General features: G+C 44.8%; 1 protein-coding gene across 1 annotated transcript in view; it reads right to left on the bottom strand.

Moving 5' to 3' along the window:
• Positions 1–245: 245 nt before the first annotated feature.
• The window catches only part of LOC147637910 (putative membrane protein At4g09580), a 43,666-nt gene continuing 24,626 nt past the window's right edge, over positions 246–19,285 (bottom strand). Inside the window, exons 2-4 of the mRNA XM_086799752.1 lie at positions 1,142–1,412; positions 819–989; positions 246–711 (exon numbers count right to left, since the gene is read on the bottom strand). Coding sequence (XP_086655878.1) covers positions 577–711; positions 819–989; positions 1,142–1,412 — 577 coding nt within the window. The 3' untranslated portion in view covers positions 246–576. The remainder of the gene's footprint in view (positions 712–818; positions 990–1,141; positions 1,413–19,285) is intronic.

The following is a 19,285-nucleotide window of genomic DNA, read 5'->3' as shown; positions in this document are numbered from 1 at the left end:
ACATGTTAGACTAAGATTCATTAGTCAATATTATGGGGCCTATTAGTCATATGAAGGTGAAATTTATTAAGCTAAGAGAAGGCCTGTCAAATTAAACGTTGCCTGTGTGAACATGGAGTTCCCTTGTCCGTGCTTCAATAAAACGCCCTCCCCGTCTTCAATAGCGCAATGTTTGAGACAGAACGAGGTGGTGAAATAAAACTTCCAGATAAACTAACGAAAACCGTCAAGAAAGAAGACAACCCTTAAGAATGCATCACAATGTTACACGTTTAACATTAGAAATACATATCTATGAAAAGTTGCCTCTCCCACGACCTTCTGAATGTATCAAGTTTATGTGTGACCACATACACAAACATGTTATTGACATAAACCCACAATGTGGGGGATCTAACTTGAATTCCCTTGTACTCAACAAGGTGACCCTTACCATGAGCATGAGTTTCTCATGCCCCACTTGATGCGTGGATCTGACACAATGCTTTCTTTCTGCTTCATGCTGCTTTTGGCAAGGAAATGGGCAATAGAGAAGTTTTGATAGTAGGCTGCTTCCTTGAGGAGACTACACAAGAGTTACACAGTGCCTTCCTTAGGCCTGCTCAATATCGTTGGGATGATAAGAAGAAGTCCAATTGCAAAAAGGAATGCCATGGTCTTCACATTATACAAATCTCCCAAAGATTCAAGATCTCCAAGAGCAAGTCCCGCCTGTGTATGATAATTTTAGTACAAAAGCCACAAAAATTGTTACACATGCTTTAGCTTAAGAACAATGTCATCAAGCACAAAATGAAATAAGCAAATTAAACTCGTACCCGGACAGTTACGAAGGATGCTGGAATAAGACCAAATAAAGTCCCACAAAAGAATATATGATATGGTACATCCACAATGGGTGATGCTAAATTGATGAAAGTATTTGGTAGAGTCGGTGTTACCCGCAAAAACAGCATGTAATTCAACAACTTCTCTCTTTGTTGGGCAACCTGCAAGCAAGAACAAGCTTCCAAAGACCTTTATAAAACTTATCTTACACAACCAGCGCATTAAATGCATAACTAAACAAAGCACTCTAAAGATACTTAGAATAGAATAATAATATAGCTTAATGTTGGTACAGCCACATCAAATGACATACCTTTGCCCGAAAGTATCTTAACTTCTCTGGCCATAACCAAAAGACCAAAGGTCTCGCAAATAGCTTCGACAAAAAATAGCATGACGAGGCACCTGCTGTCGCTGAAAACACAACCAAGACGAGACCTTTGTACACTCCAAATAAAGCCCCCGCCAAAAGGGAGAAAAATATGGTTCCAGGAATCATAAATGTCTGCATAAATATGTAGGTTGCAACATATCCTAACAGCACTTGTGCTGTGTAGTCTTTCGTGTAAGCAGACACATGCTCCCTGCAAGGAACATAACAGTACCTTCAGGTGATTTCTTTGATATAAAAAGGGCCGGAGGAAGCATTCCAGTGGCTATACATTTCCGAACATAGCCTTATGTTTGTGTACATAGAGAGAGAGAGAGAGAGAGAGAGAGATTGATTTTATTAACATCTACTAAACACCCAATGGGTCAATGAGACCAAAAAGTGTTACGTAAGTTCCGTGTGTACACTGGAGATCATAAACATGGAGATTAAATTTGCCAAGGAAAAACAAACCCGCCTAGTACGCAGTCCTACATGTACAATGCAAAGGTCTGTATGACTTGTGGTGCTCATCCTGTGTCATCCTCCTATATGAAGGTATACATGGAGGCAATGTCCACTACTCGAAGCGGACTCTGTTGCTGGAGGATGTCCCTGATATGGAACTGACGGGAAGAGGGCCCATATCTCAGAAGACGACCAGTTCCAGTTAACTCTGCATATGCAAGGGCGGGGGTGTCCTCGGGCCTCCATGGTCTCCTAATCTGTCATGTGCACAGCCTACTGTACTAGGATGCCACGTGGACATTCTAAGTAATCACTACACTCAAGACACCTTTTGGGGTGAGCATTGTGCATTTCATGAGCTTTGTCCAAGGACATGTCACCAAGCACCATCTACGTTTTAGGGTTGTTTGTGTCAAGTCGTATGTGCAAGCCCCACACTTCCACCAGTACACCTAGGCTTTTCTTTCTTTGAGTACTCAGCCAGGCTGGGTAGGCGGATCAAAACGGCTGGGATCGAAGGCACTGCAGCTATGACTCGGCATTGGAGCTCACTCATCATTCCCCCATGCTTCCTCTCCAACTTCTGTGAATGGCTCTCGGCTAGTTTTTGGCCCAGGAAAGTCACTATTTTCATTTGGCAGCTTGCTCACAGGAGGCTCACGGTTGGCACTTGGCTGGCGATTGGCAGGCGGCCAGCTTCTTGCTCCAAGTGTGGATTCCACCAGGAGTCTCAACACCACTGCCTCTAGGATTGCTAAAAGCCAAAGCATGTTTGGTGGCAGATCCTCCGGCTCTTCACAGCGGATCCAGGCACTACTCGGACTATTCGGGCAGTCACCTGGGGGCCATTGTTTGGGCCACAGAAGCAGGCCCGGCCCTTCTCTATAAGGATGGTGATGGCATCGTACTCCAGCTTACACACTTCAAGATCACTTCCATCACTGCATCTATGGACCTGGTGTCCCCTTGACCCCTGGCACCCACATTAATCAGAGATGGGATATCATTAGCAGCATCGGCCCAGCACATCTGGCATGCGCACTGCAGCAAATCCATTGAGAGCACTCACCCCTTCAGCAGAGACCATCAATTGCATCTGGACAGACCTTATCCACTCTCTATGGACAATGGGACCAATTGATAGGAGACTCGAACCACATGTGACAGTTGAGCAGCCTTCCCGCGGATATGGAGAAGTGGTCCCTTCCTCACTAGTAGGGACGGCGATATCACTTGGCATTACAGGCCCCCAATATGGCTTTTCCACCCTCCTCCCAGCATGTAGTCTCCCTCCAAGAGCCGCCATCCATGGAGAAAACATCCCCTCTTTTTGTTTTGAGCATTCTACCTCTATGGAGGATTGTGGTCACCCCTGGGCATACGTTTTTTTCTGTTAACTAATAAAAGGATCTTTTTTTGGGGAAAAAAAGGCCATACATGCAAGTCTCGCACATGTCAGATGTATCCTACCTGCAAGCTGTGATGATGTGCAAAAAGCTTCCAGCACTTATAACACGTCACTCAGGATGCCTATCAGTGCAAATAGGGTGTTCTTCCCTCTGAGAACCCTTGAAGTATCAAGTGACTCATAAGGGCATTCGTTTAGAGCCTGGGGGCAGCCTTTATGACAGCCCATGGGCACCCATAAGTGTGGGCAGCAGGACCTAAGGGCCAGCTTTCCAAGGGAGCAGCCCATGTAATTGCCCAGGGAAGGGTTGACCGTTGAACACAATCTTGTTACACTTAAACCATTAATACCATTAAACAAGATAACATATGGCACAACCAAAGCAAAGATAAAAAAACTGAAAAATAACGACGCCTTCACTAGAGCCAGACTGGGCTGAAACCCCCCCCCCCCAAAATATATATATATATATATATATAATTAAGTAGTATTTGAATGTACAAGCTTCACAGCAACCTTGTGCCAGATTTCCAATACAAATGAAATGAACTCAGATACCAAACAAATGAAATGAGATGAAATCAAATTTCCAGTGCAAATGAAATGAAATCAGATACCAAACAGGTTGTATGTGTTGATGTAGACTCGATATCCACTGCTAAGGGTAGCCCCGTGTTATTCAAGCTCCAGCATCACCACACCCAAGCTACCCTCCACCGACCTCCAAGCAAAGCATGCAAGAGCCAAGACCGAGCGGTAGACGCCCGTAACATGTGCACGCAGTTGCGGTGACCCTTTCTTCCTCTGATCTCCCCCACCCAGCCCCCGTCGTCCCCCCCCTCCCCCGACCTCTGCCCTGGCTTCCCCACCTTCGGCTTCTTCAGTCCCTCCCTCCTCGGCATCATCAGAACCCCTCGCCCCCCAATCTGCGTCACCTTGAACATGCCTATCGCCCACCGGCCGCATGCGACTCAAAGAGGAGGCAGCAGACTAGCTCGGTTCGCCGCTTGATTCACCATTTCTCAGAAGTGGTAGAGATGACCATCGCTGCCTCTCCGGTGTGTGCTCTCCCTCCAAAGTCGCCAGGCGGCCCCCCTGGGCTCGAGGGAGCAGGCATCTTTGAGGAGACAGTGGTCCCCATCCATATCTGTGTGGTTCTGCATCACTCCAGGTTTTCCACCCTTGAGAGTGGTGTGATGATCTTCTCCTTCCCTCTGAGTGCGGTGACGGGGACGAACTGGATCACAGTCTATGTCTCCTGCCATTCATGGGCAGGAGATACAGCTCTCACATCATCTACAGGATCTACACATCACCGACATGCTCACTCACTTTTGGCCCTTGGCACAGATGGAGATGGGTGGCTTTGGCCACAAGGACCCGGAGGACAAGAGCTTCTCTTTGTATTTCTTCGTGTTTCGGTGGCATTACCCCTCCCTCCCTCCTACAGATACCTTCACTGTGACAGATGGAGCCCAGAGTAAGCATATTCTAGGGTCCGGACAGAGTGGCTCCACATGGAGGGCAAGATTTGTGCCCACCTGGCAAGGCTTTGCCCCAAGATGGATTGTCATTATTCTCCATCCAAACTCACGCCCAAGACTCTTCGAGTGTAGGGCAATTCCGACAATTCCACCTCCCACTGTTCTTAGTTATGCGGATTGTCTCATGGAACATTCAAGCTTTGGGAGGACCGTAGTGTTTGCAAAGGCACAGGATCCTTAGAAAGGAGCCTCACAGAGCCGTAGTTGGCGGACCTATTGGCATTCTCTTCCTCCACGAGCATCATTTATTCGAAGGTCGTCCCGCCGTTGCGGGAAGATAGGAGCCTCACGGAGCCATAGTTGGCAGACCTATTGGCATTCTCTTCCTCCACGAGCATCATTTATTCGACGGTCGTCCCGCCATTGCAGGAAGATTCTTCAAGCAAGAATCACACCTTTTGGTCCCATGCTTTGGCCCCTCCAGGATCGAGGGCGGGGTATGCATTTCCATCAACGAGCAGTTCTTACCCGCAGTGATTGATTCATGCACCATTGTCACTGGGAGAGCTCAGTGGATGATCATTAGGATTGGAGCGGACAGAGTAGGCTTCTTTAACCTCTATGCACCGAACGCAGGACATACTTTATAAGATACCTCTTTTTTGGTGCATGGGTGGTGATTTTAACATGATAGAGATGATGCAGGACAAACCTTGTAAGATACCTCTTTTTTGTTGTATTGTTAAAGAAAAATTTAATAGAAGAAGCCTTCTTGTCTTATAAATTAAAAATAAAAGGAACAAACTATGCATACTTAAAGTAAGTATATGACATAAAAATAAAGGATATTTCTTGTAGCCAAAGTAAGTATATGACATAAAAATAAAGGATATTTCTTGTAGCCTAAGATTTTGAAAAGATAAGTAAGTGCACTAGAAAATTAATAGAGACCCTCAGAGATGTGCACATACACAAATTGTTAAACATTAATTCAAAACATTGGTTAATATGTAAAAACTAAAAATAAAAGAAAGAGACTGTGCATAATTAAAGTGAGTATATGACAGAAATATATAGGATATTTCTTGTAGCCTAAGATTTTGAAAAGAGATGTGCACATACACAAATTGTTAAACATTAATTCAAAAAATTGGTTAATATGTATAAAGTTGGGATATAGGCTAATTAAGTTATAAAAATATAATTAATAGTAAAAATAATAAATTTGCATTAGAAATTAGCAGGGAGATGTGCAAAATAATGTAAATTCATGAATAGGTAGTGCCCATGCTAAATAAATGATAAACTATGGTTCTAGAGGGTATTTAATTAAATTGTAAGGTTAGATGGTTGTATGGTCAAAAATAAAGGATAAGTAGACTTATATGGCCCACATAACATAAAGAGAGTGATTTAGGTAAATAAATTGAAAAGGGTGATGTCGTGCATATCCTTGCCCAAAAAGGAATGGCTACATGTAAATAGCATAAATCAAGGATGAAAGGATGGATAGCATGTAATTTGAGAAAAACAAGCCTCGAAACATGGAAATAGAAGAGGGGGCTATTCACACTGGTCCAAACTTTATCTAGGGGCTTGAGCTGTCACAATTTTCTATAAATTGGAAGAGGGGGAGAGCTTTTTTCCACACGCTTGTTTCTAGTACAAGGAGAGGTCATTTTCTGCATAAATCTCAAAGCCGTACTTGTGCATGAAGTCTTGAACCCATACCTAGGCTTGGTACATGCACTTTCTTGTCATCTACATAGTACTCGTAGTACTTCTGCACCTTGGGAAGAGGAGCTTCTAGGCGTGTTTTTTTAAAGGTCTTGCAGCACTCTTGTTGCATGCGCAGAAACCTTATTGTACTGATCCATAGCCCTAAGCCTGATTAACAACAAGATGATGATTTAAACATGATTAAGATAGAGGAGAGAGAAGAAGAGAGAGATTGGTGTCAAGGTTTTCTGTATCTAATATGGTACAAAAAGGTGACAAGATTGACTGTACATGCTTAGGCCCTTGGTCAAGCCCAAAGGGGTGACCTATGGCAACTACATAACTTCTACTAACTTTCTACACTGCTGAAATGATGAATGAATGACTTGATGGACTGAATTTATGATTTGTGCTTATATATAATGCTGGAGTGCTGGTCAGCCAGCTACAAGGGCAGTCAGCCTGTTTCTGGACAAACAACATTGCTGAAATTACTCTTTTAATGCTACACTTACTTATTTGGCTTGCCCAAACTGCTGCCCACTTCCCACCGCTTGGTCGCCTGATGCCTGGGACCCCCATGCTGGCTGCCGACTTCTGTTATGCTGACTGCCGACAGGGTCCTAATGGTGATGATGATGATTATGATGACGATGTACTGTTGATGATGATGTTGTGCTCCTAATAATGATGCTGCTAATGATCTGATACTGATGCTACTGATGTGATGGCACTTCTGCTGATGGTAATGCTTTGATGTTGCTAATGATGGGCTAAATGCTGACTTAGATCAGGGATAAAGACTGCTCATTCAGAGGATTATGCCACGGCACGGGCGTGCACATGACATTCTCTCCTACTAAACTCGATGACAGGTGGGACACTCTATCATCCTTCCTCCCTGGACTACCGACTTTGACCTGCTACTTTAACTGACCTTGACTTTGACAGATATTTTTGTCTGAACACCTTCCACTTCTGATATCCACTTCCAAGTCTTGCTGAAGAACTGAGCATCTATTCCACTGCTATCCCCATGCTTGCTTTTCCCTTACCCTTAACACAGCGCGGCGGGTTATCTGCCAGAACTGATCATGCCTGTTGCTAGGCCTTTGGAACTTGTCACGTGCACACCAAGAAGGTGTCCAAGTGACATGGCATATCAAAGCATTTATAAGCATTTAGCAGATAGCATTCAGTAACATCAAGTATTACCCAAGCATTTTCAGCATATATATCATGTGCAAAATGTGTATGGGACTGTTTCAGCACCCACATCAGCACATACATCATTAAGAGCATTCAGGACGTTTAACATCAGGTCAGGACCTGTTGTGACCAGCCGACAACAACACAGTACCAGCCGACAGCAGTACACGAGCATTTAAAGAGGTCGTAAAGGTCTATACACCTGGCCGACAACAGTATAACTGCCCGACCAGCAGCAGCACACCATATATATAGAAGTCGCATCATTTCAGCATAGGGCATCTCATAGATCTTCCTCTCTTCTCAGCGTTTCCTACCTAGGGAGCAAGGAGAGTCAACAGATCAGCATATTCAGCATTCAGATCAGTCATCTTCCTACCTCCTACATAGAGGAACGCCAGCATCTAAGGGTGGACCTCAGCATTGGAGAAAGGAACAGTCATTCACCATCAGCATTCAGCATCTCTCTCATTCTAAGAAGGATATTCAACATAGATCTATTCATGGATCTTAGATGTAACCACTGCATTTAATATAGCTGCATTGCATTGCATTGACACCATTGTCTATCTCTTAAGTATCATTAAGTGAAGTTTAGTATTAGCCCAAGGTTGTTTTACCACGATCAATCGCCCGCATGTCACATTGGTATCAGAGCTTTACAAGGTAGGCAGCCTTAGTTCATGTTCATTCCATCAATCATTCGGTAAGTCAACATGTTAGTCGCTCACTCAGTTAAATCCAGTTCTCAAGATCTTGCAAGCCATCCTTAGGGTTTTCCCCTTAGGCATGCATCAGTAACCCATCCATCTACATTCTTGCACAACATATAAGGTTGCACAGGGCTTGCACCAGCATAGTAGTCATCCTAGCAGTCAGTCTAGCATCTCGCATTTGCAAGGCATACATGTTTTACCCATGAGTTTTTTGGGGAAGAATGACATCCATCATCAAAGAAGTAAATGGAGTTTTGGAGTTCAACTGGCAACATGGGATTCTCTTCCACATAAGAAGGTGGAAGGTTGCTCCAACATCGCCTCAAGAGGTTCAGAGATTCAAGAACGACAGAGATGGTGTGTGAAAGGATTCCACAGACAGGTCAAAGGTGACTCAAGTATTTCCAAGCAGATTTAGCAGCATTTGCCATTCAGTTCCCGCAGTGAAGAAGTCTTTGGCTCAAAGGATTCAACTCCTACACTTGACCTCAATCCCGACAGAAGAAGTCAAAAGGGGGCAGTGGTTTCAGTGGAGGCGGATCACGAGACGAGTCGAAAGGTTGCCAGGTGTACCACCCAGCAACAGTTTAACAGAGGGGAATGTGTCACCATTTGGCCACCCGAATGGTTCACTCTTGCTTTCACACTATGTACATATTGGATTAGTGTCCATGGCTTATGGAATATGCCTATGCAGGTGATTGACACGTGTCATGCTGTATAGTTGGATATGATATTCCGCTGGGACTTGATGTTATCATGCCCGGAATATCTGGAGGACTTGGCTTTCCACTGGGACTTGTGCCTTTGTGTACATGCCCAGAAACGCCTGGAGGACTTGGCTTTCCGCTGGGACTTGTGCCTTTGTGTACATGCTCGGAAACGCCTGGAGGACTTGGCTTTCCGCTGGGACTTGTACCTTTGTGTACATGCCCGGAAATGCCTGGAGGATTGGCTTTCCACTGGGTCTGGTATTGCGTATACTTGCCTGGAAACGCTTGGTCTTATATGGTTTCATGAACGGAAATTGCTCATGCCAATGCTGCATTGCATAGCATCTTTATGTGCTTGCCTGCAAATGAAATTGCATGCTGTTTTCATGCCTGCATGACCTATGTGTAGTTCCGGGTAAGGGGACGCCCGCCCGTGAACCGTGCGTGTGAAACTGTTTGCTGACATGGTTGTGTGGCATGTGAACAGGTGGTAAGTATTTCCTGATCTAGGCTCAAATAGCCCTTAGGACTTAGCCAATATTTATAAGTGAGTGCGTTCCCATTTCATTAAAGTTTGGGCGCCCAAAAGTCACTTATAAATTATGACCTCTTCCAAGGTCACACTCACTGAAGTCCTGAGGCGGACAAGACTCAATGTCCAGGACCTGATCCTCCCCTTTTACTCATAAATGGGCATCTCCCCATGTCCCTTCACCTGATTGGATCCCAATTCACTTACTTATTAAGAGAAATTCGTGTTTTCTCTTCATGAGGATTTTTTGGAGGCTGAAAACTCTGTTTTTCCACCATTTCTCTCCATTTCCAAGCTCTCCATAGCCATACCCAACTTGCTAGGGTGTTTTCCAAGCTTCCAAGAGTGTTTCCAAGTGCTAATCACTCTCCTACTCACTCCCAATGACTGAAATTCAGCAAAACAACTCTCATTTTTGCTGTAATTTCTGGTCTTTTTGCTGAAAACCCTAATTTCAGCCTTCCTTTCTCAAGTTGAACCATAGGGGAAGCTTTCCCAAGGTTCCCTTCATCCTCTTGAAGACTTTTGTCGCGAAGGATTGCGGCAAATCGAAGATATCAACACTTCTAAAGCTTCCAACGCGAAGGCTTCCGCTTGCAACAACTTCTATGAAGATTGGTAAGGTAATTGGACAATGTATTGTCATTACTTACTCAGTAGAAGGGCAGGACTCCTTGTTTAGCCGCCCTGTGTAGTATTTCTCTTGTCCTATGTGCTCTTGAAGATGTTGCTACCTTGCTTGGTAGAACATAGAGCCAATGGTAGAGAATATGGGCACTGAAGTCGGGCCGGGCATCAAGGCAGCTCCTTGGTGATCTACATCGACATACCATTGTTTTCTAAATGCTGAATTTCATATGCATTGGCATGGAGGATTTGGAAATGGATGCCTGTGAAACTATGTACTGAATTTCTCCAATAGTAATACAATTTACTCAAGGGAGGGGTCGGCCGTTCCGGCTCATTGTGTGCCTCTTGTCAATTCAGCAATTTACTTCTTGTATTTGAGCAAGTGTCCTTCAAATCTTAGTGTATTTAAGTGTATTGATTAGCATTGTGTTCAACCAAGTTACATTGGTATCAGAGCATACGGTTCTCTTTCACTTCTATCGTGAGAGATGATCACCGTGAACACTAGCTATCTCTACACTTAGAACATTATGGACAGCCATACAATGAATGTTGGAGATGCTAATACAAGAGGCAGGGACAATGAAATGCATGCCTCCAATGCTTTACAGGATGAGCAATCTCATGTGGTGCACAATAGGGAACATGAATATGTGGGACAGCCGTCCCGTGGCAAAGAGAAGATGCAAGAAGAAGAGTCCATAGTCTTGAGGGCTGAACTTACTCGTATGCAGGCTCTTCTCCAAGCACAACAAGAAGAATTGAATCTCTATCGCCACAAGGATCCATTGGTACATGACCGTCTGAAGACCAAGAAAGCTGAATCTTATATGGATCATGCAATGGCAATGATTGCTCAAGAGTTGCACATGCAACCAAGGGATGCAGCACGTGCATACTGTTGGGGTAAAGGCATAATGCCCACCCTTATAGTGTGTACAAGCCCATAAGTTATAGTACATAGTACACTTAGTACTTTTAATGTACTAAGTGCACTATGTGTACTAGTGCAATATACATGTGTGATAGGGGAGTCACACACTCTCATCTTGGTGAGTTGACTTATCCCCACAACTCTCTCTCTCTCTCTCTCTCTCCCTTGCTTCTCTGTGTATGTCTCCCACACATGAACTCTAACCCTAATTCTCTCTCCCATTCAACTGGTATCAGAGCTATGGTCATTCCCTCCCTTCCCTCTTGATAGCATCTCAGGCTGCATTTCAAGCTGTGGAGCAGGTGCTTACAGATAGCATCTTCGGCCAGCATAGAACAGTGAAGCTAGACGGCTGCAGGGTGGCCAGCATAGAACAGTGAAGCTAGACGGCTGGCTTTCAGGCGGAGGCGACGAAGGCAGCTGGGAGCGATAGCGTTGAATCACACGCAGAAGCAATACAAGCCGATCAAAGAAAGGGGTGTAATGCCCGCTTCTCTTACTGCTGAAGAGTGGGAAGATATGGATGAGCTGGCAAGATCTACTATCATGTTGTCTGTGTCAGACTCTTTACTTTTCAACATTAGACAGCTTGGGGAATGTGGCAGAGATTGCAGGACTTGTATGCCCAGCAAAGTGCCTCAAGCAAAGTGTATTGGTTGAAGAAACTCATAGGTCTTCAGATGAAGGAAGGGGCGTCTATGACAGCCCATCTAAATGAGTTTAATGGTATTGTCAGCCAAGTTATAAATCAAAAGTTGGCAATGGACGATGAGTTCAAAGCCACCTTTCTCTTATGCACTTTGCCAGAGAGTTGGGACACATTCAGGACAGCCACTAGCAATTCGAATGCTATGCTGTCATATGCAAGTGTTGAGGATGCTCTCCTTCAAGAGGAGATGAACAGGAAAAACAACTCTGTTGGAAAGTCCAATGCAATGAATGCACGTGGGAGATCCCAACAAAGGGGTAAAAGTCAAGAACGGGGAAGGAGCAAGTCTCGCTCCAAAAAGGACTTGGAATGCCATTATTGTGGCAAGAAGGGACACATCAAAAAGCAATGCTACAAATGGAAAAATGATCAAAAGGAAAAGGGAAAAGGCAAAGACAAAGACAAAGATGAAGCCAAAGATGCGAAGCCAAAGGGCAAAAGTGGAGTCAAGATTGAAGAAATCAATGTGTCACATGTTGGGGTAAAGGCATAATGCCCACCCTTATAGTGTGTACAAGCCCATAAGTTATAGTACATAGTACACTTAGTACTTTTAATGTACTAAGTGCACTATGTGTACTAGTGTAATATACATGTGTGATAGGGGAGTCACACACTCAATATCTTCATGAGTTGACTTATCCCCACAACTCTCTCTCTCTCTCTCTCTCTCTCCCTTGTTCTCTGTATGTCTCCACACATGAATTAACCTAACCCTAATTCTTGTTTCTCTCACACAACTGGTATCAGAGCCATCAACTGGAGCCATGGTCATTCTGCTGGTCGTACCCTGTGCTGGTTGTACCTTGTGACTGCTATCAGCTGGCTTAAGCAGTGCTACTCTCCCAGGCGCAGGTGGAGAAGAAGGCGAATGCAGGGCTGTCAGCGCTGGGCAGCATACGTCAATACAACAGCAGGCGGGCGTCAACAGCGCTAATAGTGCAAGGCAGCGTTAAAGGCGAGGCGCCTGGCCACAAGGGAAGACACGCAAGCGAACAGGCGAAGGCAGCATAGTGGGCACCCAAATTGCTTGCGCAGATGCTGTAGCGCTGCTACTCGGCGAAGGCGAGAACCTACCATAAGGCAGCAATACGTAAGCGTTGGGTAGCTGGCTGCTAAGCGTGAGCGAGTCAGTCGTGGGCTGGCGACCGTTAGCCATTGAAGGAGGCGAGCGGTGAACAGCAGCGAGCAAACACAGGCGAACACGCTTGCAGTCGTGCGCGTGTAATGCTTACAATTTTGACTCCAACGCGGCCAGCCAAAATTCATCGCCACGCTTCAGGCTTCAGCGCCAATTGGGAGTTGCAGGCAACACGCAATTGGGCGTTAGACCGCTTGTGCTGCTGGGCGTAGAGGAGTTTGTCACCCAGCCGTCCCTACCTGCACAGCTACAGGAGCATCAGCATCAGCATCAATAGCAGCACCAAATTCATCAACTTTTTTTTCCTGCAACAAAATTCACAAATTACAAGGTATTTTCCTCAATTGTTTTTTGGGATTTGCAATTGAGCAAGTACAATCAACAATTGAGCAGATACAGGTGTCGAATTGCTCAATTTTTGAGCAAAATTGGCAAAATTGGGTGACATTGGTCACAATCAGGATCAATTTGCAGGAAATTGGTCACAATCAGGATCAATTTGCAAGAAATTGGATGTCGAAATTTGGGGCTTTTGATGTAATTGTGCAATTAAGCACTCATACATGCTGTATGATGTGAAAAATCGCACATTTGGGCAAAATTGCAGCAAATTGCAGTGCAAATCAAGGGGCTTTTGTGCCGATTGGATTGATTTGCATGCAAGCAAATCGCATTTGACGCTGTGGATAATGTGCTGATGCCTTACAAGCACTCAATGTGCCTGTAAATCAAGGGGCTTTCATGTATTGGATGTATATGTGGCCAGGGGGAAGCATCGTGAACACTCTGGATGCCTTCATGTGCGTCAATGTACCATGTATGATCAAAAATTGATCTTAAATCAAGGAGCTTTTCAAGTTCGTATGCTTGTTGAGCTTGGCAAAGCAGCAGGCAAGACATTTATGCCTTGAATCCTCAAAAATCAGCTTGCAGTCAAGGGGCTTTTGCCCAATTTCTGTTCGAGACTGTTGTATGCAGTATACAGGACTGTAAAAGTCTGATTTTCACTCATTTGGAAAGCCAGGAGAGCATTTATTGCTATTGTACCTGCTGGTACAGATTTGGCACAGCTTTGTGCAAGTTTTGGCATGGCTGTACACTGATTTGAGTGAGGAAAAGGTTCAATTTCAGCTGCTGTACTTGCCGGTACAGGTTTGGTACATCATTTGTGAGCAATTGGTACTGTTGTACAGTACTTTGGAAGGGCAATAGAGCACATTTAAGGTGCTGTCCTAAATCTGCAGCAACCAGATTTTGGTGATTTCATCACATAAAGTGGGAGAAAAGTTGCATTCGTGCTTCCGCAGTGGGAGATAAAGCTTGGGAGAAAAACTGTGAGCACTTTGTGTGCTTTTGGTGCAGTGATTGCACATTTTGCAGGGAGTCAGGCATTGACAGGTTGCATATTGCTATGGCAACCACAGGTGAGAGCTCTTCATTGCTTCACATCAAGAAGCTTGAAGGCTCACATAACTATGATATTTGGCAAACCCAATGCTACAATGTGTTGCTCCAGAAAAAGCAGCACAAGCCTATCAAAGAAAGGGGTGTGATGCCCGCTTCTCTTACTGCTGAAGAGTGGGAAGATATGGATGAGCTGGCAAAATCTACTATCATGTTGTCTGTGTCAGACTCATTACTTTTCAGCATTCGTGAAGAGAAGACAGCTTGGGGAATGTGGCAGAGATTGCAGGACTTGTATGCCCAACAAAGTGCCTCAAGTAAAGTGTATTGGTTGAAGAAACTCATAGGTCTTCAGATGAAGGAAGGGGCGTCTATGACAGCCCATCTAAATGAGTTTAATGGTATTGTCAGCCAGGTCATTAATCAAAAGTTGGCAATGGACGATGAGTTCAAAGCCACTTTTCTGTTATGCACTTTGCCAGAGAGTTGGGACACATTCAGGACAGCCACTAGCAATTCGCATGCTATGCTGTCATATGCAGATGTTGAGGGTGCTCTTCTTCAAGAAGAGATGAACAGGAAAAACAACACTGTTGGAAAGTCCAATGCAATGAATGCACGTGGGAGATCCCAGCAAAGGGGAAAAAGCCAAGAACGGGGAAGGAGCAAGTCTCGCTCCAAAAAGGATTTGGAATGCCATTATTGTGGCAAGAAGGGACACATTAAAAAACAATGCTACAAATGGAAAAATGATCAAAAGGAAAAGGGAAAAGGCAAAGACAAGAGAAAGATGAAGTCAAAGATGTAAAGCCAAAGGGCAAAAGTGGAGTCAAGATTGAAGAAATCAATGTGTTACATGCAGGTGGCAGTGAGGATGAGGTCCTATTTACGTCTTCACTTGATGCCCATTCACTTCTTACAGGTGGTCATGGTATGCACTCATGGATCATTGATTCAGGTGCCTCCTTTCATGTCACAGGTTGCAGAGACTTGTTTGTTAGGTATACTGCTGGCAATGAAGGAGTGGTTTATTTGGGTGATAACCATGCATGCAAGATTCTTGGCAGAGGTGATGTGAGGCTTGTGTTTTCAGATGGCTCACAACTTATGCTCCATGATGTCAGGCATGTGCCTGAGATCAAGAAGAACCTGCTTTCTACTCGACAGCTTGATGATGCTGATTATGTTACCACATTTGGTCGTGGAAAGTGGAAAATTAGTAAGGGCTCACTGGTTGTTGCCAGAGGCTCTAAGGTGGACACTCTTTATTTCATGCATGCAGGTGTTTGTCACCATGCTAATGTAAATGCAACCGAGCTGCCGGAAATTTCTATGTGGCATAGCCGGTTGGGACACATGAGTGTCAAGGGAATGGAGCAATTGTCTCGTTTGGGTTACTTGCCTTCTCTAAAGTTTTCAAGTTTTCAGTTTTGTGAGCATTGTATATATGGCAGGCAACTGCAGTGCCCCCACAAGAAAGCTCTTGGACAGAAAGATGCTCAGTTAGAGCTTGTGCATACAGATGTATGTGAGATGCCTCAGCTTTCTTTGGGAGGGGCAAAATATTGTGTGTCTTTTATTGATGATGCCACACGCAAGGTGTGGGTCTATCCTCTTCGTTTGAAGAGTGATACATTCTCAGTGTTTGAGAAGTTTGTTGCTCTTGTTGAGAATCAAACTGGCAAAACACTGAAAGCTTTGCGTTCCGACAATGGTGGAGAGTACATGTCCAAACAGTTTCAGGACTTTTGTGATGCTAAAGGCATCAAGAGGGAGCTCTCTACTCCTTATGATCCTCCACAAAACGGGACAGCAGAGAGGATGAACAGGTCCATACAGGAGAAGGTCCGTTCTATGTTGTCACATGCTGCATTACCTCATGGTTTTTGGGCTGAAGCTGTTATGACAGCCGTTCACCTTATAAACAGGTCACCTAACACGAGGCTTGGTGGGAAAGTGCCAGAGGAAGTATGGACAGGGAAGCCTCCGTCATACAAGCACTTGAGAGTGTTTGGTTGCGTTGCGTACGTGCACATACGCAGGGAAATGCGCACCAAACTTGATCCTAAGTCTCACAAATGCATATTCCTAGGATATGGTGACAGAGGTGAAATGGGGTTTAGACTTTGGGATCCCGTGAATAGAAAGATTATACGCAGCAATGATGTCATTTTTGATGAAACATGCATGTATAAGGAGCCTGCAAGGCAACAGGAGCCTGGCAGAGTCATCTTTGATGATGATGGACATCATGGACAACAACAAAGGGCTGTAAATCAGCCATTACAGCAAGAAAACCAGCCCTTAAATGGTGCTGAAAATGGTCCAAATGGACAGCCAGAGATGGCAGAAGATATCCCTATGGATATACCACTGTTAGAGGAGATATCGGGCATGATATTTCAGCCTTATGGCATGGAACAGGAGCCACCAATGGGTGATATGCAGGCTGGACAGCAACCTACAAATGATGGTCATTGGGTACGGAGGTCCACTAGACCCTCCAGAGCCCCTGACAGGTTTGTTCCAGGGGTTGACTACTTGATGCTCACTGACTGTGGGGAGCCCTCATGTTATAAGGAGGCTTTACAGAGGGCAGACAAAGCTCTATGGGAGCGTGCCATGAAGTCAGAGATGGATTCTCTGCATAAAAATGGAACTTGGAAGTTGGTGCATTTGCCTGCAGGCAAGAAGGTTTTGCCATGCAAGTGGGTATACAGGCTCAAAGTTGCACCTGATGCAAAGCCAAGATACAAAGCCGGGTTAGTGGCTAAGGGCTTCAAGCAGGAATATGGTGTGGACTTTGATGAGATCTTCTCTCCAGTGGTCAAAATGACCACACTTAGAGCTGTGTTAGCTTTGGTTGCACATGATGATCTGGACTTGATTCAGATGGATGTGAAGACTGCTTTTCTTCACGGTGATCTCCATGAGGAGATATATATGCAACAGCCAGAGGGTTATGCAGTGAGTGGAAAGGAGAAGCTTGTATGCAAGCTGAAAAAGAGTCTTTATGGGCTCAAACAGGCACCAAGGAAATGGTATCACAAATTTGATACATTCATGAAATCCCAGAAATTCAGGAGAAGTGACATAGATCACTGCTTGTACACCAAGAAAGCTTTGGATGGCAGTCTATTGATCCTCATCTTGTATGTTGATAATATGTTAATTGCCGGGAAATCTCGTAAGGAGATGGATACCTTGAAACATAGGCTGCATGAAACCTTTGATATGAAGGATTTGGGTGATGCAAATCACATTTTGGGTATGCAGATACTTCGGGACAGAAATCAGCATGTGTTGTATTTGTCTCAGAAGGAATACATTGGCAAAGTCTTGCAGAGGTTCAATATGGACGGGGGGAAGAAGACTAGTACTCCTTTGCCTCCATATGTGAAACTCAGTGCTATGGACAGCCCACAGTCGGATAGTGACAGGGCTGATATGGCCAAGATTCCGTATGCTTCAGCTTGTGGCAGTCTCATGTATGCCATGGTTGCTACTAGGCCGGACATTGCATTTGCAGTGGGAGTGGTTTCTAGATACATGGCCAACCCTGGCAAGAAGCATTGGGAAGCAGTGAAAGGTGTCATGAGATACCTGAAGGGCACACAGGATTTGTGCATTTGCTTTGGCAAACAGGATGCATTAGTGCATGGTTACACGGATTCGGATAATGCCGGTCATCTAGATAACCGGAAGTCTACTACCGGTTATGTGTTTACATTCACAGGAGGTGCTGTGTCATGGATATCCAGGATGCAGAAGTGCACAGCCTTATCTACTACAGAGGCCGAGTATATTGCAGCCACCACAGAGGCTTGCAAGGAGGCATTATGGCTATCTCGATTAGTGGTTGATTTGGGTTATACAGGGGATATTCCATTGTTGCATTGTGACAGTCAGAGTGCCATCCAGTTGGCAAAGAACCCTGTTTTTCATGCAAAGACGAAGCATGTGGATGTGAAGTATCACTTCATCAGAGAGGTGATAGAGAACAAGCAAATTCAGCTTGTTAAGATTCATACGGATGACAACCCGGCTGATCTGTTGACAAAGAGTTTGCCTCCGGAGCGGTTTGCTCATTGCAGACACTTGATGGGCATTGGATGAGGCCAGTTTCAGCCTTGATATGGCCTTGTATATTATCATGTACATGCTGATTTTTCTTTTCCTTTACTTAAGGGCACTTTGCCTTTAAGTGGGAGGTTGTTGGGGTAAAGGCATAATGCCCACCCTTATAGTGTGTACAAGCCCATAAGTTATAGTACATAGTACACTTAGTACTTTTAATGTACTAAGTGCACTATGTGTACTAGTGCAATATACATGTGTGATAGGGGAGTCACACACTCAATATCTTCATAGTCATCTTTGATGATGATGGACATCATGGACAACAACCAAGGGCTGTAAATCAACCATTACAGCAGCAAAACCAGCCCTTAAATGGTGCTGAAAATGGTCCAAATGGACAGCCAGAGATGGCAGAAGATATCCCTATGGATATACCACAGTTAGAGGAGATACCGGGCATGATTTTTCAGCCTTATGGCATGGAACAAGAGCCACCGATAGGACTGGACAGCAACCTGCAAATGATGGTCATTGGGTACGGAGGTCTACTAGACCCTCCAGAGCCCCTGACAGGTTTGTTCCAGGGGTTGACTACTTGATGCTTACTGACTGTGGGGAGCCCTCATGTTATAAGGAGGCTTTACAGAGGGCAGACAAGGCTCTTTGGGAGCGTGCCATGAAGTCAGAGATGGATTCTCTGCACAAAAATGGAACATGGAAGTTGGTGCATTTGCCTGCAGGCAAAAAGGTTTTGCCATGCAAGTGGGTTTACAGGCTCAAAGTTGCACCAGATGCTAAGCCAAGATACAAAGCCAGATTAGTGGCTAAGGGCTTCAAGCAGGAATATGGTGTGGACTTTGAGGAGATCTTCTCTTCAGTGGTCAAAATGACCACACTTAGAGCTGTGTTAGCTTTGGTTGCGCATGATGATCTGGACTTG

The sequence above is a fragment of the Cibotium barometz genome, chromosome 6 (assembly GCF_041138505.1).
Source record: "Cibotium barometz isolate CiBa-2024 chromosome 6, ASM4113850v1, whole genome shotgun sequence".
Taxonomy (NCBI): Eukaryota; Viridiplantae; Streptophyta; class Polypodiopsida; order Cyatheales; family Cibotiaceae; genus Cibotium; species Cibotium barometz.
This window is presented reverse-complemented; position numbering and strand designations above follow the sequence as displayed.